Source organism: Mus pahari, chromosome 2 (assembly GCF_900095145.1).
Source record: "Mus pahari chromosome 2, PAHARI_EIJ_v1.1, whole genome shotgun sequence".
NCBI lineage: Eukaryota > Metazoa > Chordata > Mammalia > Rodentia > Muridae > Mus > Mus pahari.
Window position 1 is genome coordinate 27695994 of NC_034591.1, and position 26566 is coordinate 27722559.

A 26566-nucleotide genomic window follows, 5' to 3' on the forward strand; every position below is an offset into this window, starting at 1 on the left:
ACTTTCCAAGCCACAAGAACACTTTCGATTGCGTTTGCAAGTTTCTGTTGACTTCAGTGTGAGTTTGGAGACACCTCCTTGGGGTCTAATTTGGCCCGTGTCTCCATGCACAGGACACTTTAGTTAATGATCTGGACTCCTTCTGTTTGTGTGGTAGAAACCCCCAGACTGAAGCATGACGTGGGATATTCTCGTGCGACTAAAGCTGGCCAAACTCATGCTAAGATGGAAGTTGAAATGTACCATTTACTCCGAGAGAGTGAAATTTTATTTAGAATCCTGATTCAAAAATCATACTATTTAAGTGCAGTGCTTCCAACTAAGATGATTGAGATGAATCAATTTTATATCATTTTTGACATTTATGACATTATCACGTAGGACCTGTGCCTCTTTTTGTATGTCTTATTATATGACATGTAAAATTAAGATATAAAGAGAATGTCATGGCATGTATCAACGCGAAAATAATACATCTTTTACTCCAGAAAAATTCTGAATTTGTGTTCTATCTTTACTTTGCCATTGCTGATCAATTGTGCTGTTTAAATCGGCTTTCTTTTATGTCTTGAGAAAGTATTTATTTAAAAACCTTGATTTCTAGTTAAGGGTAAGGATTTTTGTTTTGTTTTGTTTTTGTTTTGTTTTTCTCTTCTTAAAGACAAAGAAAATACAGGAATGATAACTAAAAGTGTTGTGTAAGGTTACTTAGGCATAATTTGAATCTACATTTGCATTCTGGAGAGAAAATAGACTGAGTTTTTATGCATAGTGCGCTAGGCCTGAAAGTGCTCTGTGACTACCTGGTCTACTGGCTGAGCTGATCACACTGAGGAGGAGTCTTAAGTTTCACCAGTCAGCATCATGGGACTTTGAGAATCCCAGCTGGTTGTTGAGCAGAGGAGCTTCTAATGGAACATTCTATAATGTGCTGTTCTATGGCTCATTATGCTGCCACGAGCTAAACAGGGTTTTCAGATTTCAGCTGGGCATGGAAATGCAATAACTTTAGAGACAGAGCTTTCTATCCTAGCATGCAAAATGCTAAATACAACACATAAACATCTCTTGGCTGTCCCGTAGTTAGACTCTCCTCTCCTGCCCTAGTTATTCCTGATGCCACAAGTTAAGATAGGCAAAGTGGCAGAGATGCTCAACGCTGGCCTACACAGTGAAGAGCCAGATAGCCAGGTGCCCCAGCATTTGAAGCTTTGGAAAGAGAATGACATTTGAGCCAGAAATATTTATTACCCATGATTCTCTAGCCATATTTTCTGCCGTGAGGTTTCTTTATATTTGATGTACTTCTTCACGGTCTTCACCCAGATAAGATTAAACAACGAAACCAATATTTATTGTTGATCTTTTTCCTCAAATGTGTGTGTGTGTGTGTGTGTGTGTGTGTGTGTGAGAGAGAGAGAGAGAGAGAGAGAGAGAGAGAGAGAGTTAAACATGGTTTCTTTTTCCTTCTTGTGTGTTCTTTCTTTCTTTCTTCCTTCCTTCCTTCTTTCCTTCCTTTATTTATTTCTTTTTCTTTTGTTCTTTCTTTTTTTTTTCTTTCTTGATAACAACCGTTTTTTGGAGGAGAAAAATAAAGGTGAAAAACTGCCCAGAAAGAGCAGAAAATAGTCGAAATATTAAACCCCTTCTCTGTCTCACTCAAACACATACTGTCCATTAACTTTCTTTAGGTAGTACACATTACCTGTTTTCCCTTTTGTTCTAGCTAGTATAGCAATTTGGTTTATCTCATAAAAGCCTCCTGAAAGATCTCTGTGCTTATTGAAATATTACATAGGTATAGAGACACATCTCAGATAAGAAAAGAACCAGCCTATCATGGACATCATTTTCTGCAATAGGGTACATTGATAGCTTGTGCCCACAGTGACTGGGATATGACTCTACCTGGGGAGTATATTTGATTTTGCAGAAGTTGCTTGGGCTGGTATATATGGCTGCTCAATGTCTTGCTAGGGCACTATCATCATCTCTAAACTCTGAAGTGTTGCCATGCTCATATGTCTGCTATCACTGCAGGTCAGGCTGGTTTTCATTTTTGTATTATTGCCCATGCTTTTCTAAGTGATATTACAGGCTACAGAAATGTCTGCAGCTAGAGGCCAGTCTCGCCTATTGTCTGGAGTCTAGACAGGCTATAGAAAAATCTCTGTGACATATAATAGGCCAAACAATTTGTAGGGTTGTTTATCCTTACAAATTCACCACGAGGAGAGGAAAGGGGGGACTATACCATTTTATTGAGCGTAGGTAATGTTACAGTCTTTAGCCCTCCTCTGAATGAGTGACAGCCAGGCTTCAACACTTGAACAATTCTTCCTATATTGTTTGATCATGCACAAAGCAGTGGTTAGCTGAGACTTAACAATGTCATTTAGACTAACCATCATTTTTTTCCCTTAAGTGTTTCTGTAAAGTATCCTAACTTATTTTTGAGGTAAGGAGAGTCATTTCTGTTTCTTCTTGATGACCTCTGTAGCTTTCTTTAAACCTTTGAAGGCCACGATCGTCACGGCACCCAGTACTGACAGGAAGGACAAAGTCTTACAGTTGAGGCTTCACTGAAGCTACCTTCTTAGAGATGGTAGATACGCCCTGAGCAGCTGCTGCCGTTACTGTAATTCCTATTATATCTCTTACCAGCCTGGAACTGACCGAGTATCTCTGAACTCTTAGAATGGAGGGATGCACTCGCAACAGCGCCTTCCGAGATTCTAATGTGCCTCTACTGCTGAAAGCCACCTGGGGGGTGCATACAAGAAAGACAAGCTGGCCTGTTGGAAATTAAAGGTCAAATCTAAGGCTGGTACATGGCTGGTGAGAGGAAGAGATTCTGAGCAGGAAGCAATTTAAATAGTAAGAAATACAGAGGAAGAAGAAACATGTATGGCATTGACAACCAAATTGTCAGTAGGCTGTGCTACCACAATCAGCATTCAACATCAGTCCTCTGGTCCCCATTAGAGTTGAATTCCTCACCAGGGTGATGCTGGCCTTTGGAAAGCCTTGAGAGAGAAAAAAAGATACAAACACTTCTAGATAACTCTTCAAACGTAGTCTGTGTACCAATGGAAAGGGTACTTTCCAGAATCCTCAGTGTTGATCTGCTTGCCTTGAGACCCCAGTAAACTGAAGAGATGTCAATCAGTGAGAAGCCCTCTCACACCCGTTTTTTCCCATTACTATTGGCTTCTTCCTCTGTGAGACTGGAGGAAGATGGCATCTGCTACTTTTAGCTAAGATCTTGTTCTCCGTGTGAAGCCAGCTACACTGGTGTGTGACTGGTGTGGTTTTCACAGGGCCCTGTGCATCAGGGTTCTGAGCTGAGCCCAGTGTTTTATTGTCATTGTCTGACAGGTAACAGTTGTCAGCAAGGGGTTCCATATTTGTATTTTGTAATGGGCCCTGAATATTGTGTGGCCTGTTCTGTTCCTGAGAAAATTGATGGGAAGACAAATAGGAAATAAAATACTTTGGTCAGGACCTGTATCATTGGGAAAAAACAGAGAAATCTTGAGAAATGTGACTCAATAGAGTATGTACAATATCACTCTGTTACCTACTTCTTAAATTATAAGATTCTAGATTATAAGCCTCAGACGGCACATATGTGTAGTGCTCAAGTCAAAGTAGGGTTCTACGACACTCCCTCCCAACCTCATTCCCATCCCATCGTAATTTAAGATATACTATTTCTCTGGAAAGTTTTCTGTAAGTTTTGCTTCATTAGATGAGGCAGGGTGGGACACACTGTCACCGTTCTCTCGTCCCTGTAACTTCCCTGTCAACACCTTTGGAGACATCTCCATTTTGGTCCAGGTAAGAAGGGCACTGCGCAGAGGGACTCTGGTGTCACCAGTTGCTAACAATCAGGTGCCTCCTCTACCCCAGCTGAGGTGCAGCTGCTGCTGGGAGTCCCAGCTCAGAGCCCCAATGATAGTGTCCTTCTCTATTACGTACAATTATCCTTAGGATGACAGAGGTGGCTCAGATCCAGATACTGATGTAACTTATTAGGGACGTGTGAAGAGGTAAACAGAGGGTTGTGTAGGAGCTCCCTGAAATCAACAAGTTGAATTTGTCTACCCAGCCCCCATCTTCTTTACTTTTTTGTTACATTTAAATGGCAAAAGTGTGAGTAATCTCTCAGGGCTTGCAACTCGGGAAGTAAAAACATAAAACAGGCATGTTTTCAGGCAGGCTACTTAATGCTGTGTTTGTATAGCACACACTCTCGCTTGTTTGACTTCAGCATCGTGTCTGGAAATCTATTGTGCATATTTATTTTCACAGATAGGGGCCTATTTCCTTCACAGAACAGGTGTTTAACTTCCATTAGCATAAATAGAAGCTACACACATCCAGTATAAGACAAAGAACCCCCCCCCCTTTTACTATTTGGTTGTAATTTTTATTCTATTTGTGCTTTCAAAAATCACTTAAAAAGAAAGTGGTTGCATGCATCATTTAAAATTTCTGAAATCTAAAATCAAGGGTTGAAGAGCCAGCTCAGCAGTTAAGGATGCTTGCTGCCCTTCCAGAGGACCCAAGTTCAGGTCTGAGCACTAGTATCAGACTGCTCACAATTGCATGGAACGCTAGAGGATCTGACACCCTCTCCAGGCCTCTTAGAGTAACTGCGCGCACGCTCGCGCGCGCACACACACACAAACACAGAGACAGAGAGACAGAGACACACACACACACAAACACACACACCTCTAAAAAAAAAAAAAGGAAAAAATAGAGCCTTTTTTTTTTTAATGAGCCTAGCCTTTGACTACCTTTTGAGAAATGGCTACAGTACAAGAGGCATGACGCTTGCACTGTGGGGTCTCATTCCATTAATTAGATCATGAGAGAAATAACAAGCCACAAATTAGACCTAACTATAACCTCAGAAGTACTTAGCTCAGAATACACTCACAGAACTCTGTTGAGAACTGCTGGCGTGGGTTTGTTTGTTGTTTGTTTGCTTCAAGTGATGTGTGAATGCACATACCTCAAAGACTTAAAACCAAAAATTACTTAGCTACCGTGTTCCTTTTCTGACAAGCAAGCTTTTTCTGCATGCATACACCACGGGTTTCTCAGTGCGCATGCGCCTTGTGTATAGCGCTATTACCGAGGCCTCCTGATTGATAGTCAGCCTATCTACCTGTCTTTCTTGGAGATGTGTTTTATGGAAAGCCCGTTGTCATTGTTAATGCTTCACTGCAGTCACAGGGACGCGGCTGTCACAAATATCCCCTAACGACTATGTTGGCTGCTTATCTGAATTAGTCAGGACGCTGTGCGAAGCTCTGCTTCTCAAAGAAGCAGTTTATCTTCCACCTCCTATTATTATTTTTTTTTCCATTAACCTCTTCCAGGGAAGATTTCGTTTTCAGTTCTGATAAATACCTGCAGCTTTCGGATCCCTGATTACATTTTTTTACACTGTACACATGACAAAATTTCAAAACTGTTTTCAGCTTAAAGGAGGATTTGCAAAATAAAATTATTACCGAGAACCTGTGATTTATGAGGACTGTAAATATTGACACACTGACGGTGTTTGTCTGACCCACTGAACAATTAGTAAGTAGAAACATGCATATGTCTTTAAATTTAAATTCTTAACTTTGGGAACACAAATAACTCATTTGGTATAGACACTCACGGCCAGAATGACAGCAGTTATATCATTACAATCTCAGAGAATGTACTACATTTCTCAATATATAAATACATTGAAAAGTTCTTGGGATGGAAAAACGTGGGTGAACATGTTATATCAAATGTTATCGCTTAAAAAAAAATAAAAATAAAATGTGATTTTAAGTATCTGTTCGAAGATTTTAAAACGGAAGTAAAAAAGTAGATTCAAAAGTTTAATCAGAACCCCAACAAGAAAAATGACCCATGCTATAAACTTTAAAATGGTGACCAAGGTGTTACTTCTAAGAACTATTAAAAAAAAAAAAAAAATACCTCTAGGGCGTGGGATATAACTCGGTGGCTAAGGGCTTAGAAAGAAATAAAACAAAACAAAAATATTGTTTTTCAACTTTTGCGCAGCTGGCAAGAATAGGAATAAGAAGAAATTTCCAGGAGTCATTTCTCCTCCAGTTTGTCCTAAATAGCACTCAGTAGAGAAAAATCTGGGAGTGCTAGAAGTCGGATGGGGCCTGAGTGGCACAAAATCAACAGATCATATTTATAGATTTTTTTTCCCAGTAGATTATATGAAGCAGTAATTGTTTGTTCTTCACAGTTTCCAGCAGGACAGGGTATACATTATTCTCGAAAGCAGCCTGGGTCTTTGTATGAATAACTGCTCTCCTTGGGAATTGGGTAGACAGAATACCAGGCAGAAAGTTAAACTGAAAGCTGGGTATTAAGTCAAACAAGAGTTCCCTCGCGACCAAACTGTGTAGGAAGGTAGCTGTGCGGTTGCTCTCGCCCCCAGCTCAGAAGAACTTAGGTGACAGCTCAGCTTTGGCAGTTTCCAGAAGCAGGGCCGGGCTAGTGTCACTTAGCAACATCTGGATGTGGCCATCCCAGGCACTGGTGTTTCTCATTAAGAAAGTGTGCCTGCAACTTGCTAGAGTCTCGACAGGCCGTGGCAAAGACTGCCTTCTTTGATGGAGAAACAATTTTAGATTCTCCAGCTGATGCCGTACACTTCCTTCGGTTCCCCCTTCTCAGCGAGAGAGTTAAAGACAGGGACTGTTTCTTCCATGGTACCAAGCACCCAGATAAAAGATGACAGTCTAAACCCAAAGCCCTGTCTGTGGTGTCTATGCATTTGATAACGCAGACTCTGGGATTTGTGGTTGAGCTTTCTAGATTTCTCACACATTTTTAAGGTGAGAGCCATGCACTGAAGTCAAAGTACACAAAATCATATTTGTATGGGAAATTGGTGATATTAATAAACATTATTATAGGAAAACAGCCAATCTGAATTAGTATATTAATTCACTTCTTTGTCATAGTAAGTTACATGCATTTAAATAATTGGAGTAAAATAATGTATAATTATAATTTTAGTATTAACTTGATTTCTCCTGTGCGAAGTACGTAATTTTAAAAAGAAAAGGCACTATTATTCCAATAAAATTACTTATTTTATAGTAAGTATGGTAGCAGCAGCTTCTATTTGATAAGTATATGTGTAAAAGACCATGATCATGATTAGATTAATTACTATATAAATAGTGTGCTTATTGAGGTAGCATTTGGTTTATGAAAATGGATTTACAGTATTAATACCTTTTCAAGCACATTTTTTTTTTTCAAAATTGATACAAAGTACTTAGAGCTTTTATATTTTGTGAATGGTCGACTAAGTGGAAAGCCCTAACGTTAAGTTTATATAAACCATGCTAAAATGTGTCTAGTACTTTTCAATATTGGTATAGTGATAAATGGCCTATGAATATATACCTTCTGAAACCAATGGCAGCTTGACAGTTCTCTGTCTTCATGATCCGTCTGCCATTTCTCAGTTGTCTTTGGTGGTTGTTTGAATGCTAAAGCAGTTGTCATTGGGTTAAACGTTTTATGACTGACAAATTGTATGAGTTTTATAATTTCAAAACTTCGTGTTGATTGTTTTTTGGTTGGTTGGTTTTGTGTTTTGTTTTGGTTTTGGCGTTTTGAGGCAAAGTTTTCTTGTTTAGCTCAGCTGTCCTGGATCTTGCTTTGTAGACCTGACTGCCTGCAAACTCACAGAAATCCACCTGCCTCTGCTTCCCTGTGCTGGGATTAAAGGCATGTGTCACTGCTGACACCAAACCTGTTAAATTTTGTCTCAAAAAAGTGTCAATGAGAGCAGTTGCCTCAAATCACATCATGCAAAGCCCAGGATAAATTTCTGCCCTGCCACGAATAGAGGTCTTTTGGTGTGCAAAAAAAAAAAAAAAAACTGAGACTTTTTTGTTTGGTTTGGTTTGTTTTTTTGGTGTGTGTGTGTGTGTGTGTGTGTGTGTGTGTGTGTGTGTCCGTATGTGTTGGCGTATCTAAAATAAAATATGAAATCAAATATCTGCTTCTGTGTTTATATATAAATGAATATATATCACATAGTCTTGAAAATGAGAAAGAATAAATGACTTGAAAATGAGGAAGAATAAATGACCCATTATCCCCTTGTCAAGGAAGACTTACCTGTGTTTTCAAGAATATCAGCTATCATAACATCTTTTACCTTGGATTTTTTTTACTTGAAATAAATTAATTATGTATCATTTAAGTAATATCCAGTCTTCTGCTATTGTAGAAAAAAAAAAAATCCTTGCCCCTTTACCTAGTGGGCAGACAAAACAGATCGGTAGCCCATTCCTAGGCTTTCTTCTGATGACAGGGTAGTCATTTCCCAGTATTTAGATTAAATCTTTTATTCTTATTGACTTTGGCATTAAGCTCTCGTGAGTAGTAATTGAACACCTTCTGGTATCTAGTATAATAAAGACTAGACTTGTCTAGCAAATATAACAGCAAAGTATTATAACCTTTGGAGAACCGAGTCTGTTGAAACACCCAAAGATAACATCCTCGTCTGTTAAGGCAAGCACAGGGTGTCCAACACAGTGTCTGTCATATAACAGGAATAAATGAGTCCCGGTGTGAAGCACGTGGGGACATTTAAGCAAAAGCTGAATTGTACAATGCATTCAGAATGCAGCCTCCAGTCTGAGTACGGTCTGGTAGACACAGGAAGCTTGACTGTGTCTGCACAGAAAAGGAGTTTTAGAAAAAACTGCTTGTCCTTCCTCCAAGCCATTACCTGGTCTTCCTCCCTCCCGCGCTTTTAGAAGAGAGCGATTGCCTTGGCGGCCAACACAGTGAAAGTCTAGTAGTTAACTCAAACGCTTGTCAACCGCTGGAAAAACGCTTCCTTTTCATTGTGCTTTTTTTTTTTTTTTTTTTTTTTGGACACTATAGATATGATAAATCATGAACTGCATTATAAAAATATTTCTTTTATGCCCAAACATTCAGTAGGAGGAAATGACATTTCTTTTATTACCTTGGTAAAATGTTTTTAAGGTGTTTAGCGATAAGCTTTCTTTTTGTCAAAACTGCTTAGATTCCGTGGTTGCTAGGAATTTACTCCAAAACCTATAGTCAATAACATGAGAGAAGAGGCGGCTACATGGTTAGTCAGCTAATGTGGGGAGAGGGTTGACTAGAAGCCCTTTCTTTTTGCCCTGCCTCTCCTTGTGTGTCTTTTGTACTATGGAAAGGGAGGCGATTGGAGTTTAGAAAGTTTATTCTCCATCATTGTCCATCAACCATTGTTTCCAGCACTTTCTGCATCTTTTGGACTGAGAAATGAATTGTTCCCTAATAGTAGACAAAATAATAACATCCAACAATTTCAGGAGACAGGCAGCTGATGTGATTTCAGTACGTGTACATGCAAGGGCATCTCCAGGTCTTGTCGAATTAGTTCTTTCTTTCTCAAGCTGTTGTTTGGTTTTGCTTTTCTCCACAGGTTGGAGAAAACATCCACCTCTGGTTGTTGGTACCCTTGCTTACAAGCTAAATTTTAGCGTGAAGAATAATTGTAACTGTTAATTTCTCAAGACAATGTTTAAATTGCTTATTTCCTTCCATAGTTACTGGCTTGCTGCCATTGACAGATCCGTATCTGTTACTATTTACTTTGTCTTTTATGTCTGACTTTCGTTTCTTACCTTAATTAGGTGGTTAAAAAAAAAAAATGTTGGTTTGGTTTGAGAAACATGCAGTAAAAAGAAACCACCCGTTTAAAGATAGAGGGAAAAGGGCTTTTGCAAACCAGGTCTTGAATCTTCCTACACTTGAGTATGCAGAGGAAAAGAAATTCAAAAACAGATAGCAGAAGAGAGGACCAGGTTAGAAAGCAGGTGACGTCCCTAGTAATTTTAACCTATTGATGGCTGGTAATAGCAGTCTACAGAACAGATGTGCGTGTGTCCGGCGTTCTTGACTTCTCGGGAGCTTCTTCTAAGGCTAAGTCGTCCCACCACAGTCTACCTCGTGGTGGAAGGCTGTAGTGCATCTTCGCCCGTGTAGCTGCGTCCTGGCATGGGATTCTGGTCCGTGACTTCCTCCGTTGTTAACAGGGACATAGACCTTGCCTCTCTGAGAATTAAACACAGTGAGGCTGCGTTTATGTGAAGCGGGTCTGCCGGCTGTTTCAGAACCTGTTACCTCCCACTTTGCTCCCATCTGTGTGTGTGGCAAAGGGAGTTGTCCTAAAAAAAAAAAAAAAAAAAAAAAATACAGGCGTTCTCTGAACACAGATGCATGTCTGCATGCCAGTGGGTTAACGCTCTTCTGGATTTGGGTGCCATTAATAACTGTCGGTGGGTTTGTTTTGTTTTAACCTTTTGAGTCCAGAGGAGTTAAACTGTCATTCAGAGGGAACTTACACAAGCTTCCCTCATTCTGTAAAGGCACTAGAAACAGTGTGCATTAAAATAAAAAGGTCATTTGTACAATATCTTTTTAGCAGAAAACTTTCCTGCTGGTGTTAATATAGAATATGAAATCATTCTCGTGTCTGTTCACAATCGGCGGTTCATGTTATAGTCCCACAGACTTTTTTAAACGACTCCGCTTAATTGAAAGATTACAAAGACACTGATGAACCACACATCCACAAAAATATTTATCTTGAATTTATCTTGAACCTAGAGACCACCTCACTTAGTTTGCTGGCCATGATTAATGGAACTAAGAAACCTAATTGAGATTATGGACTATTTTTTCCAACCTCTTAATTATCCAAGGTTTTCCAGCCATGCTTTTGTAAGTGGTGCCTGAGATATATTTTATCACAAAAAGATTCATAACTAGGAGTCAATTGCAACTATTTAATGGAGTATAGAAATGATCCTTGAAACAGAGTCTTTTCTGCAGCTATTTAAAATCAGCTGCTAGGGACTATAAATCCTTAGAATTTACTGAAAAATGAGGGAGACTTGACAGAGGACTGTTCAGAGCTGTTAGCTGTGTGCTTATAAAGAGAGGCACATGAATGATATCTGTGTGTTTAACCCCGATTATAAGTAATCACTTGATTTTTGCTACAATGTGTTCCACAATAATCCAGCCTTATAACCTGTGGTTAAAGTAGAATCTTGCTGCAGAAAATGCTGTAACAAGAAAAAAAATAGCTGCATTGGTCCTATGTGGAGAAATAATAGAGGTATGGAGAACATTTGCATATACTTACACACACATATATATTTAGAAGTTATACACACACACACACACACACATATATATATATAAGTTATACACACACACACACACACACATATATATATATATATATATATATATATATATATATATATATATGTAAACTTAATTTTAATGGATAATAAAAAGTAACTATGACAAAATTCTCTTACAATCCCCCCCAAAAAATCTCTTTTCTTACAGTTATCCCAGTAAATTTAGCTATTTAAAAAGAAAAAAAAACTATTTAGGTAGTTATGTGTGATATTCAGAGAAATAAAAAGTGGTTCAAGATAAAGTAAAAAAAAATGCAGTTCTAGATAGGAAGAAAGAAGAAGAATAGGAGAAAGAGAAGAGGAAAAGAAGCAAGAAAGCAGGAAAAATTAGAAGAAGGGGGATAAACATGAAGAAAGAAAGAAAGAAAGAAGAGAGCTCATTTAACAGGGATTATAACGGGCCAAGCACTGTGTTCATTTGTTTCTTTCCTACTCATGCTACTACCAGCCATTAGCTGTACTCTCAAATTTCCTTCAGCTAAATAAGGGAGACCAGAGAGGTTCCTAAGGACACACAGCAAAAAAAGTGACAAGCTGTGAGGGGAAAAACAAACCATCATTTAGCTACTCTTTGTGGTGAATGAAAGCCAGCGCTGGCTTTCGTCTCCAGTTCTAACTACTCTCCTGCCTGTGCCTCTTACAAGGTACCCAAGATGCCCAGGCGTGACACGCTATGGTCAGACTCACCAGTCTTAGAGGATGGGTGGTGAGGCTACAGGCAGCCGCTGATCCACTCAGAGAATGGCTCAGCTCCCCTGACCCAGCAACACAGGTCGGGTGGACAGAGGGAATGTGGGAGAAGTTAAAATCACCCACATCTGTGATTTATTCTTCCTACAAGTTTCATGCTTTTGCTTTTTGCTTGGGACCTTTTGTCCCCTAAGAATCTTTCATTACAGTCTTTAGAATCTTTTAGTGGGTAACTCAAGACTTATTACCTGCCGGCCATTCTACCGTGGAGGTAGAGGGTGAGGTCTTGTCCCCACACAGACTTGTAAAACTGACTTGAGAAGACTGTTCAGCTGCCTTTATTTCCCTTTTCCTTGTGGGTAAAGATGAGTTTCTTAATGTTCTCATGGCAGTCAGAATTTATTCTTTAAGGAAAAATGGTCCTCAGAAACATACTGAAGAACAGGTGTAAGCTACCTGTCGTTTTTTAGGAACCTCGCTCATCAGAGTGACAGCATGAATACCACATGAAGGACTCAGTGTCTCTTCACTCAGATTACCTTTCCTGTCCTCGCCACGGCTCTGTTGATAAACGGTCCGATGTCCCCATCCCCATTTGACAATCGAGGCAATGAGAGAATAAAGCCTGGCTGTTGCCGGCAGCTGAAATAAGAGCAAGACTTGATTGTCCTGACCGAATATGAGGTTTATTTCCCCCTCTTTCTTAAAGCCAAATTGCTACCTCAATAACTACCTTTGGCCTTCAATCCTTTGGCTGTTAATACACAGGGTCAGTCCAGATCTATAAAAGGTGGGTGCTTCTAGAGCTGAGATTTTATTATCTTAGAAATCAGAGCCCTCGGTGCTTACGGCATTCAAATGCTTCAAACACTTTACTCTTTTCCCCAGATTAGGCAGCCGTTCTCAGGCAGGGTGGACCGGCTATGGGTGAGCTCTGTTCCGAGAAGCAGCGGAAAAATAGGAGTCTTCCGTGACCTCCAGTGTGACTCTGGCAGACCAATCTGCAGCAGAAAATGTTTCCAGATCCAAGTGGGCCCAACGGAAGGTTTCTAAAGTCTGGCAGTGCCTTTATTTCATTATGTGTGTTTTTCTCCTTATTGCCTCTCGTGGATTTTTCAATTGATCAGGATTATCATCACCATGAGAAATGCAAATATTTTTTTCCAATCATAATCTATTTATTTATGTGGAGACCAGGTTTTACTATGCAGCCCAGGATATCCTGGAACTCACTATGTAAACCAGGCTGGCCACCAACTCAGAGATCTGTCTGCCTCTGCCTCCCAAGGGCTGGGGTTGAAGGCATGAGCCACCTCACCATGCAACAAGTGGAAATTATTTAGAAATTATTAGAACCAGTTCTTTGCAAGGGGCAGGGGCGTGGTCCTAAGTAATGTTTAGGTGCTCTGCATTTTTAGCCTTTCGTGCCTTGATAGAAACTGAAGAGAGGCTGAAGCAACGCCTCAGCTACCTGCTTGACAGGGAGACATACATCACTTACGGTAAGAACACACTTCTCCGAGCTATTCAGGTTCTGAATCTACGCCAGAATGCACTCATTTTGACCAAAGCCAGCATTCATTTTCACCTCCACTTCCTGGTCATCGCATTTCAAAAGGGTTGTCAATGGTCTCTAGTCCTAACACAGGCCTGGCACAATATAGCTGTGCATACTGATTAGGTGCTGAATAGGAACAAAGCCTTTTCCTAACTGGTGAGTAAGGTGTGGTTAGAAACGCCCCAGAGCTCTTCTCTCACCTCCTTGCTCTGTCTGAGAACACCTTGAGAGAGACTGGGCACTTCCCAGGGTAAGAAGAAGGACAGCTCAGTGCAAACAGATTTTGTTTAGAGTCATAAGTAGAAGCAGACAAGAGTGGCCATACCGTTTGTGAGGCACCTGTTTGGCCTCACCTACAAGTCATTCAGTTGCCAACAATGATTACATCCGCTGTGGAAACGACCTGTGAATATACATTCGCACGTTTGGGCTAAGATTATACTTAGAATGTTTCCTGATGTGATGTTTCATTCTAAGAATGGAGCAGTGTGCTCTGTGGCTTCTACATGGAGCAGTGCATCCAGGTTGGGTTATTTTTACAGCCAACTGGATGAAAAGGTGTAACGGGATGTGCTAGGGAAACAGACATCAAGTTTCGAGAAGCAATTGTGTTTCCATCATTTCTGTTCCAGAATTTGATGTAGGCAAAGCAAACTAATACTTCTGTAATGTACATGGTATTTCAGGAAGGAAAACACTTGATGGAATGAATTTTTTTAAGCTTAATATGTGTGTATCTTTGTGTGTGTGTGTGTGTGTGTGTGTGTGGTGTGACTTTTACCCAAAATATTAGCATATTAGCAAGAGGAATATTATAAAAATGCCTTAGGCATAATCTGCATATTTAAATGTCTGTGAAGATAAACCTTCATATGTAAAATCATGTTTTAGCATTTAAGTATTTTACGTTGGTTTCAGTTCCATGAAGGAGGCCAAACATAGTTTAACTGCTAGGATAATTTTGTTTAGTAGAAACACTTAGGTTTGAGAAAATTTAGTTTTTATACATTAGAGATGTGGTTTTATATAGCATGCATGGTTGCCAGTTTCAACCTGTGTCTGGCCACTATTTGAACTTGATGTTCCAGAATCTAAACCGAGGTCACTCCTTAAGCATCTTGCTAGTATTGCTACATGAAACAAGGGGAAAACACGGGCCTATTTTCCTGTTCTGATGCATGAATCCTACACAGTGCTATCAATAAAATGTTACGTAGGCCATCAAATGTTAATATTTTTACTTCATGAAGAAATAGTATAGTCATATGCTTGTGTGTGTGTGTGGGGGGGGGGGTCCTCATCTGTCTGTGAGCATTACGCTGCTGGGTTGGCTAAGTTCTTTCTTCGAGTGTTTAATGTCATACAGAGGCCAGAGGTGCTTTAGCTTTGTATCTCTCTTAGCTTTATTTTCTGAGAGAAAAATTAATGTCCTCTTGATTGAGTTCCTATCTCTCCTCCAGCTTTCGTTACATAGTTCTTTTTGGAAATGTTAGCTCAGGCACCAGGAGAAAGAAAGGATACATGGACTGTTCCTTCTCATAAATGATGCCAACCCTCTTGCTTGCTTATGCTGCTGGTTAGCTATTTTGAATCTTTTAGTTTGGGGGTCTCATTTCTCCCGGGGTGTATTATCTTTAATGGAAGACAAAAAAAAATGAAGACGAGTGAAATCTGAGAGAAGATCTCACCATAAGGAAACTGGTCCGAGCTAAGGGTAATGATGTCACTCAGTATTATTGTGAATTTGTGTCACTGATGCAAGAGAAATTTAGATTCATTTCAATAACTAGGGGAGTGTCTCTATTTCACTATTCCATAAAGTACTCATATGTTTGAATGAAAACTCTCACTGGAGAAGCGTTTCTGATAATGAACTGTAATGTTTCCCCACCTGGACATCATTTTCAGAATTATATTTTTGAAACGTTTGACCTTAGTACTAGAAGTCACTTAAGAACATACTTTACAGAACGGCACTGCCACTCTCCAGTCAGTTTTCTTGGACAGATAGTATCAGCGGTTATCATTTCCTCTAAAAAAAAACCTTAAACATTCTAATCATCTGGCTGTGTATAGTGGGAAATTTTCTAGTTATAGACATATTTTGAACACTTTCTTCTCTCTCTCTCTCTCTCTCTCTCTCTCTCTCTCTCTCTCTCTCTCTCATAATGTATATTGACTGAGTTGATTGTGTTCTTAATGTCTTAATGTATATCAGATATATGGATACTATGTGTGGGATACCATGTGTGGTCCTAGTATGTAGATGGATTGGTTATACCGTTTTACAGGGTGAAACAACAAGAAAATTCCTGTAATGTAGAAATCAATGTCATTGCCTATGCGCTCCTTCAGCACTCTACTCAGTCCTGCTGTTCATCTTCAGATTTTTTTGGGGGGGGATTTCAAACAATGATAATTCTTTTTGATATCTTTAAACAACTCATTTGGGATGCTGTGTAGTGCAATCATAATCTTTAGTGCAGCTAAGAAAAATTCTTATGCAAAATTTCTACACAAGGCTATGTTATTTCCTCTTCGTTGAATGGCAGACAACAAAAGACACCATTTGGGAAGTATCATAGAACTCCCCCTTTGGCAAATCAATATAGCTTATCGATTCAATGCTGAAATTGCATAACATTGGCAGAGGTACTTGCTGGTTTTGTAGTCCTGGTAGGATTTTACGCCCCCATGCCTCAACCCCTACATCCTGCTTCTCATTCTATAAAATGGAAATAATTTGCTTGCATACATAGGGTAAATTTACCCCACCTAAGACTGCTCTGAGGTGTGAGTTAATATATGTAAACTTCTTAGAATAGAACCTTTGGTCAGTGCTAGTTAGTTCTGCAGTTACTCATAGCCATCAATGCAGATCCTGCTGGAAATGCTCAACCGTGACCTTCTATAGGAAAGGCTCTGTGCATATGTAAGCTATTTTTTCTCCATGTGTATTGACTCATTAATGGCTCTTTAGGAAACAAATCGATAGCTTCGACTAGAAAGAAAGTGCCATAGTCATTCTGAAATCATAGTTAATAATGCAGCCTTTATTTGCTGAGTTCACCGTAGGACCCAAGAACAAAGAGCGCTCCTTACTATGAGTGCTTTAATGTGGCCTCTGGGATTGTTTAGTTAACACACATTTTAAAGGTTTTATGCATTCCCTGAGTGATGTCCCTGCTAAGGAGTGAAGCTGTAGGTTAAGCTCCACACTTCAGGTCCCCCTTAATTCTCACAGTATTTGGTTTCCGTCGCATTCTTTGGTGAGGAACGGCCGTTCCGTTTCCAAGGAGTGTAAGATGCAAGAGATTATCTTGCTTATCATTTCTCTGTTGATTTGCTTTCCAGCTTGCCGTTCCCCACAATGATGAATGGACGCGATTTGCCCGGACGCTGGTGGAGATCCGCGCCAACAGGGCTGACAGCGAGGAGGAAGGTGCCGTTGAGTTAGCTGCCTAGACGTGAGACGGAGTCTACCCACTCTGGTGCCCATCCTTCCATGCTAGACCTCAGTCTGCAGTCAAGGCCCCCGTGCAGTTTTCGGCGTCCTTTCTGTATCAGTGTCCCCGTGGCATCTTGGGTGCCATATTGTGCAATGTTTCCCCGTATTCTCCACGTGTACCTACTCACTCGAAATCCACCACAGCGTTTCTACCTTTGTGTCCCCGTCTCAAAAACAAATGGGGGAGGGAACCCTTAGGGGTTTTAGTTGTTGCCTTTTAACTACTTGGTAGCTGTATTTAATAGCTGGAAACCTCTGGTTGAATTTGTGCTTACATGTACTTCTGGCGTAGTCCTATTAAATCCATATGAAGCCAGATATGATTGGGTGCAGATGTGGCGTGCCTCATGATATGGTACAGGGCCAAAGACTTGAGATGTGGCGTTTTACATGGTGATTCGCATTATGAATGGATTTACTACAAGAACGTTGCTGCTCCTTATTTATTGTAACGTGCTGCATGGAACATATTTATTTGAAAGCATTAAAATAAACGATCTTAGAGCATGTGCATAATGAGAGGACTCTATTTTCTCTGCTGCTGCTGCTGAGGTTACATTAAGTTCCAAATAACAATTACAGTATGCCAGTTCCACTGAGAACACGAAGTCTTTAGAGGTTTGTTGCAGTGAACGGAATGAATTTTAATGCCTATTATTTCTATGCACTTTAACAATATTTCAAGTATAGTTGACCATTGATACTTGTCGTCCAAGCTAGTACAGCCCTACAAAAAAAGTCTGTGGTTCCTAAATATGACACCAGTATTACTAATAAAATGTTCCAACTAGGTCTGTATCAGTGTGGGGAAATGTTTTGCTTAGCAGAAAACCTGACATGCAGTTTGCTTTGACAATGGATTAGGGAGATTTGTGAAGACCATGTTAAAGACTGGACATGGGTTTTTAGGGGGCCAACCTGGTGGGCTTAAGTCAAGACTCCGAAATGTATTTTTATAAGGCTTCATATGCGTACGTGTTGTTTTGTTTTTACTTTTGTTTATTTGGTTTTTAGCGGCAGACACTGCCTTGCCCCTTTCACCAGAGCCTCCAAATTTAAAAAACAATGTCAAATGGTAGAATAAGAAAGGACAGGTTGAAATAAACAAACACAGTATATTCTACAAATGTGTGTTTTTAAATTCACAGTACAAACTGCGTTAATTACGATTAAACTAGAGACTGCCTATAGACAGCTTTAATCGTGCTTCTCAGGGGTTATCTTATTGCTAGAGAGAGTAAAAATAAATTATGGTTAAATAACTTACAAACTAGTTTGTCAATAGGCTTTTGATATTTTAGGAAGAAAACTTCCATCCACACATTCTTGGTAAGGGGTTCTTGAACTAATATAGTTAAAAAATATTTGTAAGGTATATATTTTCCTTCAACTGCTCTATAGTACCTACATAATTAAATTCCCTTACAAGCAGAAATTAACATTTTGTAGATAAAAATGAATGTCTTCATGTATGTGTATTTAAACTCAGTGGGTAGAAGTATGAAGAAAAACATTTGCAATTGTCAGCAGATTTTCTGTTTTATTGAAGGAGAAAGTCTAATTTAGCAATATAGGGATTGTTCTTTAGATATTCTGAAAATATGTCAGTGTATTTCTGCAAAGGTAAGCCAAAATACCATTACGACAAAATGATGAGGCACAAGACAAAAAAAAAAAAATGTTCCCACAAACAGTTTACTAAAATCTCTCAGGACTCATACAGTGGACAGAAGAAATGACTCCCACAAGTTGTCTTCTGATCTCCATGTGTCTCAAACACACACACACACACACACACACACACACATACACAAACACACACACAAACACACACACACAAACACACACACACAAACACCACACACACACACACAAACACACACACAAACACACACACACACAAACATACACTCACACAAACACACACACACAAACATACACACACACAAACACACACACAAACACACACACACAAATATACACACACACACACACGCATGTACACACATGCATAAAAACAAATAAATGTAAACATTTTCAATTCTAAAAGCAATCTAGTAAAAAAGAAATTGGACAAAAGGCTCTCAGGCACAGGCTAAACCATCATTAGGAATAATCCAAAAGTCTGGGGTGTGATTGCAGCCCAATCTCTCAATGTTTCCTCGAGCGAAGCCTGTGAAAGGCAGCAAGTCAGAGGCACACAGAGGAGCACATTTGATGAGACATGGTAAAGTCCTTATTGATCCCCTGAGACAGCCAGCCTCCCGATCATCCTCAGACCCCTCCTTGAGGGGGTATCGACCTCATGTGATTAACAGAATAAGGGGACATTATGAGGAGAATACTGTTCAAGGCGGATTTTTGTTCCACATCTATGAGGTTCTGTTGTAAACTAAAGTGCTAGGCTGGGCATGGTGGTATACAACCTTAATCCCAGCACTCGGGAGACAGAAACAGGTAGATCTCTTTGAGTTCGAGGACAGCCTGGTCTACAGAGTGAGTTCCAGGCCAGGGCAATGAAAAGAGATCCTGTATCAAAACAAACAAACAAACAACAAAATAAATATGCAACCCAAAAAACCCCAAACAAACAAAAATCCAAACAAAAAAACAACCACAACTAATAACTGCTCCCTCTGATACATGATAATTAGCTCTTTAGCTGAGCTATAACTGCCCGTGCAACTGTGAATTCAATAGCCACTTAATCCAAGAAGCGCTGATAGCCTGGAACTCCCCAGAGTCACTGGTAATGAGTTCCATTAGGAGGCCGAAGAAGGGAAAGTCTTATGTCCAAGGCTCATCTCAGCAGAATGCTCACTGCTTTTTCCCTCAGACCTCTTTCTAGCTAGAATTCGTTTTGGAAGATACTTCCTGCTTTGAGAGTAGGTCTTCCTTCCTCAGTTGACCCTCTCAGAAAACACCATTACAGTCACTCCTGGTGATGTGTCCCCTGGGTAATTTTAAATCTCATTGAGGATCAACAGATTTTTCATATGTGCCACTAATAATATGAAGCTAAGAGATGAGTTCAAAGAAGAATTAGGAACCTGCTACTTCAGTGAGCCTGCTGATATTTCCTTCAACGTAAAGGAGAAACTGCTGATATTTAAAACTCACCAGGTAGAAGAAAACCCAGCATGTACTAGGCTATTTGGGGGCTTCAGAGCCAACATGTTCTATGTCTGTAATCCACATGCTAGGTGGAAGGCAAGGCTTTTGGTGAACAAAAAAAAATGGGGGATGGGCTTTGCTATAGGTCTCAGTACAATGAGCACTAAACCTAAGCAATACAGCCACAGATGTTAATGATGCAAACATTAACGATGAGGAGAGACAGCATGAAACTGTTGGAATACCATGCATCATCAGCACCAGGTCCTGTAGAAAAGGATTTCCTTGCCATAAGATAAGAACATGCCATGCATTGAGATGTTCTACTGTAAGTTAAGCCACATTGGCCACGCCGAACCATAGTTAGAAAGAGCTAGAAGCCATTTGTAATATATAAATTGTGATAGGAGTCAAAGAGAGCTTGAGTAAGTTGCACAAGCAAGTAACCTAGGAACCCAATGTTGCTCAACAGAATTTCACCAGTTCCCTTACCCCATGCTTGTATACACGGTCATGAGTGGGGGTAGGGAAAGTTCTGTATGACCATCAGAAAGAACAGAAAACACACCGGTGTAAATATAGGCTGGCTCAATTCATGGGAGAAAGTTAGACATGGATGACAGCCACATATTGAAGCCATCTTCTGGACTTTGAAAGACAGCACATATAAAAAAATCTTTTTATAGATCAGATATTTGGGCTGTACCACCTGCCATCCACAAACATGAACCTATGGGGGCAAGTCCACATTCAAGCCACTTTGAGTGAGCTGAGAAAGGGCCAGGAGTTCATGTGCCTACGGCCAGCCTACCTCTAGCTCTGTTTCTGCAGTAGCTACCACCCCTTACAGTCCAGTCCATCTCTTTTCAGAATAGCTATAAGAGCTGTGTTGCTCAAACACAGGAAGCCACCGGCACGCACAGCAGGAAGGTCCAAATCCTTACCGTGGTCTATTTCCCTGGGCGATTTGACTTTGACCTCGAGTGCTTGTTACATTTTTTCCTGGCTGTGATGAAACATCTGAACAAAGCAACCCGAGTACAGGTTTGTTTTAGCTCCTGGCTGAAGAGACACAGTCTCTCCCCATGAGGGGGAAGGCATGGCAGTGACAGTGTGAAGTGACTGGTCACGTGGCCTGAAGTCAGGAAGCAAAGAGTGGACAGGAAGTGAGGCTAGCTATCCAAACTCATGGCCAGCTTCAATACCTACCACCACCAGAACCTCTCCCCCTCCTCAAGTTTCTGCAACCTTGCAAAACAGCACTGGTAGGTGGTGACCAAGTGTTTTGAACACATGACCGTCTGGGGAACATCTCACAACGGAACCAGGTCTTCTCTGGTCTTATCCCTGAGTGATCTTGAGTGAGCAGATCCACTCAAGTCGCATGGATCTGCTCATTGTTACGCACAACCAGTCCCTGAGCCTCTGCAGCAACTGCTGAGAACACTGAATTCTCATGCACACATACTGATGATCCACCCTTTCATTAAGGTCATTCTTCTGACTGACTGATTTTTCAATTAACTTTTTAATCTGTGAGAGCCGTACACCCCTCGAGGCCTAAGGTCAATGTCAATGTGAAAAGCTACAGCCTGGAAGAGCAATAATAGCAAAAATAATAAAATGCACCTGCTATTCCTCATCAGAGACAGAATAAAATAAGAAAAGAATGATTTTTTTTTACAGTTTAGTGCATAAAATGCATAAATATCAAGAATTTGTTGACTTTTTAAAGTTAAAGATGATTAAAATACTTATTCTTGTGAGTATGAGTGTTTGACTGCATATATGTATATGTACCATGTGCATACCTGGTGCCTACAGAGGGCAGAAGAGACCTAGAACTGGAGGTTCACAGACTGTTGTGAACCACAATTTGGGTGCTGTGAGCCAAATGTAGGTCCTCTGCAAGAGCAGCAAATGCTCATAACCACCAAGTCATCTCTCCAGAACGACACTGTCCTCCTCTTATTTTTTTGAAGATAGGATTAGTACTTGGCCCAAAGCTGGAACCCTCAGCTGTCTCTAGGATAGGCTCATTTGTCTGACAGATTCTAGCTAACTTGGTCTCTTTGATTTCTATCTGTTCAAACAGTCAGGGGAAACTCATGGGGTCTCTGGAGATCTGCTACTTTGCACCTCAAGTGAAACTGCCTCAGGTGACAACCTAAGGCAGTGATAGTCACACCCCGAACACAGCCCCTTTCTTTCTGGAATTCCAGCTGCTCGAAGAACCCTGGATTCCATAGTTCTGTTACATTCTGGATTTCCCAACTGTCCCAGAAGCAGAAATATTTTTTTGTAAGACACCACTTTCAAAGTAGAAAACAAAGGTGGAAAAACTGATCAAATTTATGTTGGGGACATTGGTAACTCATTGTTATAGAATTAAAAAAATATACAAACACTTTACAGATGAAAAATAGACGACATCAGTGAGGACAAAGCGATGCCGAGTGTTATTACCATAAGTCAGCCAGATATGTATAGAGAGGATTAGGAAACCTAGTCATTCAACTAAGACTCTTCCTAAATTAAATGCAAGGAAAAAAAATGTGAGCCTTCACTTCAAAGGGGCAAAACTGATGGCTTCTCTGGACCCACAGTCACAGGCAAACTAAAGAGAAAGGAAAAGATTGCAGACTTTCTAAATGGATCAAGGGTAGCTTGACCTGCTTCTGTAGTAAAGAAGAGGCACCCAGTGCCCAGTAGGACAGAGCCCCAACTGAATGAGAAAGAGAGGCGGGGCCTCCATAGCAACAGAACTGGCTTCACTTCTCTCTGCAGAATAAAAAATATCCCCCCCCCCCGGGCCCCTGCTACTGATGTTGGTCTCTCTCTTCCTCCTTCTCCTCCTCTGGCTTTCTGATTTTATAGAAGCAGAACATCAGCCTGATATAACAATGACATGCTCCCAAATGACAAACTTTATCATAAGAGGCAGATTCTTAAAGGCTGGAGAGACGGCTCAGAGGCCAAGAGCACTGTGGTTCTTGCAGAGGAGATGGGTTTGCCTCTTAGCACTGACATGGTGACTGGATGGTGATGGATGACTATTAACTCCTGTTCCAGGAGATCTGATGCCCTCTTCCAGCCTCTGATGACACTTGGAGTGTAGATGTCACAAACACACAAATTCAGGCAAATAAAATAAAACATGTTTCCAAAGCAGCCTTAGATGAAGCAATTAACTAGTAGAAGCCATGAATTCTCAGAATGGAATAGCACACATCAAATTGTGTAGCACTTAAGTGGCAAGATTCTGCTTCAGACCGGAACTGTACAGTCTGAACCCACCCTGCTCTTGAGAAGAATAAAAACATGACATTTTGATGTTGTTTTTTCCAACAAGAAAATGTTGTGAGCTTTGGACATGGTTTGTTAATAACTTGGTCACACTTGTGTGAGGATGGGTGACACAGAGTGAGAACCCTCTTGAGATTAGTGGTGATGAGACTGTCATGACCAAAGTCATCACAGCATCCCTGACATTCTGGAAACTGTCTCTAGTCCCTCCAGACACCGAGACCAAGTATCCATAGATACTTTTAACGTGGTTTTCCGTTGTTTCTAACCCTTGTTTAAAAAAAAAAATGGCATTTTCTAATTAAGAGATTTTGAAGACGATCCAGTTGTTTGCTTCATATCACATTGCACTCTAACTTTTTGTAAACTTACCTCTGCTTTTTCCACATTACCTTCCAACTTTATTCCCGTGGGGCAAATGCTTCAAGTTTACCTCAATCCTCTTTACTGACTTTAATAGGCTGTAAAATTGTTTAAGAGGAACCTCAAAAGACTGCCTCAGGATTCACCTGGTCCTCAAGTCCTGGAATTCTTTGAGGTAGCAAATGTACTTGGTAATATAAACAATCAGACATCAGGCTTCCCCCTTCCTCAGAGGTGGGTACGGTTCCTCTGATGGTGAGAATTGACCACCCTGGGTACACTGTCCTAAGGCCTCTCTGCATTGAGTTTTGCAAAGAAACCTTTCTAGCGGAGGGTGGGCTTTTAGGAAAGCCAGATTCAAACCTCAGCTTCTTCACTGTGGCGCCTAAGCAATAAGACACTTATTGCGGGTCTCAGTCTCCTCATTTTTAACGCGGAAAAAAAGGATACCTCTTCAAGGACCGGGAAGACTTAATGAGATCATATCTGGCGTGTGACGGCTCCTGTTTAATAAGTCATTACAGATCGGAGGACCCTATCCTCTAAGAATAATGTGCAAGGGACCATTGCAAGAGCTAAGGCTGGCAGCTTTGGGCAGAGCAGTGGGATATGTGCCTTTCATGGTTTTTACTCTCCACTTGTTTTTCTCTGTCTTATGGTACAAGTCTGTTCTGAGAATTTGCATCAACTTTAAAATCACCATATTAACTCTTCCACCCTGGAAGAGTGTCCCACCAAAACAACTGTAGGCACCAAAGCCTTGGTGGCCAGACCGGAGTAAAGGGAGGTGTGTCTGTGACCCAGAAGTCAGCCTGAGACAAGCACAATTGCTGTGTTTTCCTAATTTTCCTCCAAGAGTTATTCAAGGGGACTGTGGTTTTGCCTTAAGCAAAACCCCTTTAACATCCCAGCATCTCAAAGCAAACAACATTATTTTATTAGGTACCCCAGCAGATAAAAGCAAGTGTTCCGTTTAGACTCTTCTCAGGCAATTAATGCATTAGCTAAAGACAAACCTCCCTGAAAATAAAAGCCACTGCTCCCAGCAGCCTCCAATAGATTTGAGAAACAGAGAGCAAGCTTCAAATGTGTATTCACTGATAAGAGAAATGATTCACAACCCACCTCAAGCCCAAGGTAACATTCAACAAGAAGGAGAAGATTTTTAAAACAACAGTTTAATTTTCACAATGACCAGAGAATTTAAGTTCATCTTTGAGGTTCACAGGAACAAATTATTAATAAGTAAAACCTATTTTACAGCTACATTGACTTAATAAAATATTGACTTGTGATTTCAAAAAAAAAAAAGTGATACTCAGGACTATATCAATTGCCCTTCATTTCTGGTTTTAATGCTAGCAGCAGAAAGGCCCTATCAGGGACAGTGTGGAAGCCAGCTTGATGTCACAGCCTGTACCCTCATCCTGATATCACAAGCCCATATTTCCAGGTATTTTGTTGAGAGGGAATGATCAACAGTTTCAGTGTGCTTGAGCAACTTGGAAAGGCCATGATTCAAAATTTTAAAAAAGTAAAAAGGGCTGGGTTTACAACTCAATAATATAACATCTTATCCAAGACCCGGAGGGTTTAATTCTTTAGTATCATAAAAAAACCACCAAAAAATAAGAGACACGGTGGAGGAAAAAACATTTATTAAAAATCCACCCATTCGACTGTTCATTCACGCATACTTCAAAATGATAACTTCAAATGTTCACGATCTAGATCTAGAATGGTCTCTCCCTTACAGAGAACCCTGTTTAGGTTCCAAGGGAGAGGCTGCCACCGTTCAGAAACACACACATGAGGGTGTTGGTGGGTTTCTGAGACAGGAAGAAGCAGGCAATTTTGTGAGTACATTTTGTCTTAATACCAAAGGCTGAACCTTTTGGAGAAAACTGTGTCCCATCTGCCTCCCCTCCCCCCAGGTAAAACAAAAGGCACATACCCCTTTGTGGAAGAGCTTGTGGAAAGAACATTTTAGAAAGCTCTGGAAAAAAAAATCCACATCCTGAAAGCATTTGATTACCCAAAATTGAAAATGGGATTTTACTCAGTGGCAAGAGTACAAATTCATCTCTACAAGTCTGGCTTCTGTGGTCAGAGGCACACGAGGGTTTGGAGGGAAGGTTAATTTGGAAGGCAGATAGACTGGAACCTAAGACAGATTCAACAAATATTATCACTGAAGTGTCCCCATCCTTGTACCTGAAGCTCTCCGACATGCCGTGCATTCTGAATACACAGTCTGAAGAGGTTACAAACAGTTGTAAGTGCAATTTGTTCCCGGTTTTTATTCCCTGCACACCGAGTTATGTGTCGCTAAACATTTCCAGAAGACTGTCAAAACGTAAGCGTCCCGAGGTTTACACAGGCCACACCATTAAATAACATATAAGCACAAAGATTTAAACATTGTTTTCCAGCAATGCTAAATATTTTCGCTAAGTAAAAACTGAAGCTTGAAATGCAATAAGCATTTAAACGACTCTTTTTCTCTGTGCCAGAATTCTTACTTTTCCCTGTGCGACCCTGGCTGTTGGGATTAAGGCGACCCCAGGGAGCTCAGCAAATGGTTGTGGGTTATGAGGTGCAGCAGGGGCTTGGCGACAGCGCGCCACCCAGCTTCAAGAAACCCAGCCACGACTGGAACCCAAGAACCAGTGTGTTCACTCTGTGGTCAGCTTCGCATTTTCTCTTCTCCCTGGAAAAAAATTAAAAAGG

General features: G+C 40.5%; 1 protein-coding gene across 7 annotated transcripts in view; it reads left to right on the forward strand.

Annotated features, from left to right (window-relative positions):
- The window catches only part of Dync1i1 (dynein cytoplasmic 1 intermediate chain 1), a 302449-nt gene extending 284609 nt beyond the window's left edge, over positions 1-17840 (forward strand). For 5 of the 7 annotated variants that reach the window (XM_021191724.1, XM_021191723.1, XM_021191726.1 and 2 more), the window contains one exon: positions 16900-17840. In XM_021191724.1, coding sequence (XP_021047383.1) covers positions 16900-17010 — 111 coding nt within the window. In that variant the 3' untranslated portion in view covers positions 17011-17840. The remainder of the gene's footprint in view (positions 1-16899) is intronic. The other 2 variants (XM_021191725.1, XM_021191727.1) reach the window with 1 other exon arrangement.
- Positions 17841-26566: the final 8726 nt, after the last annotated feature.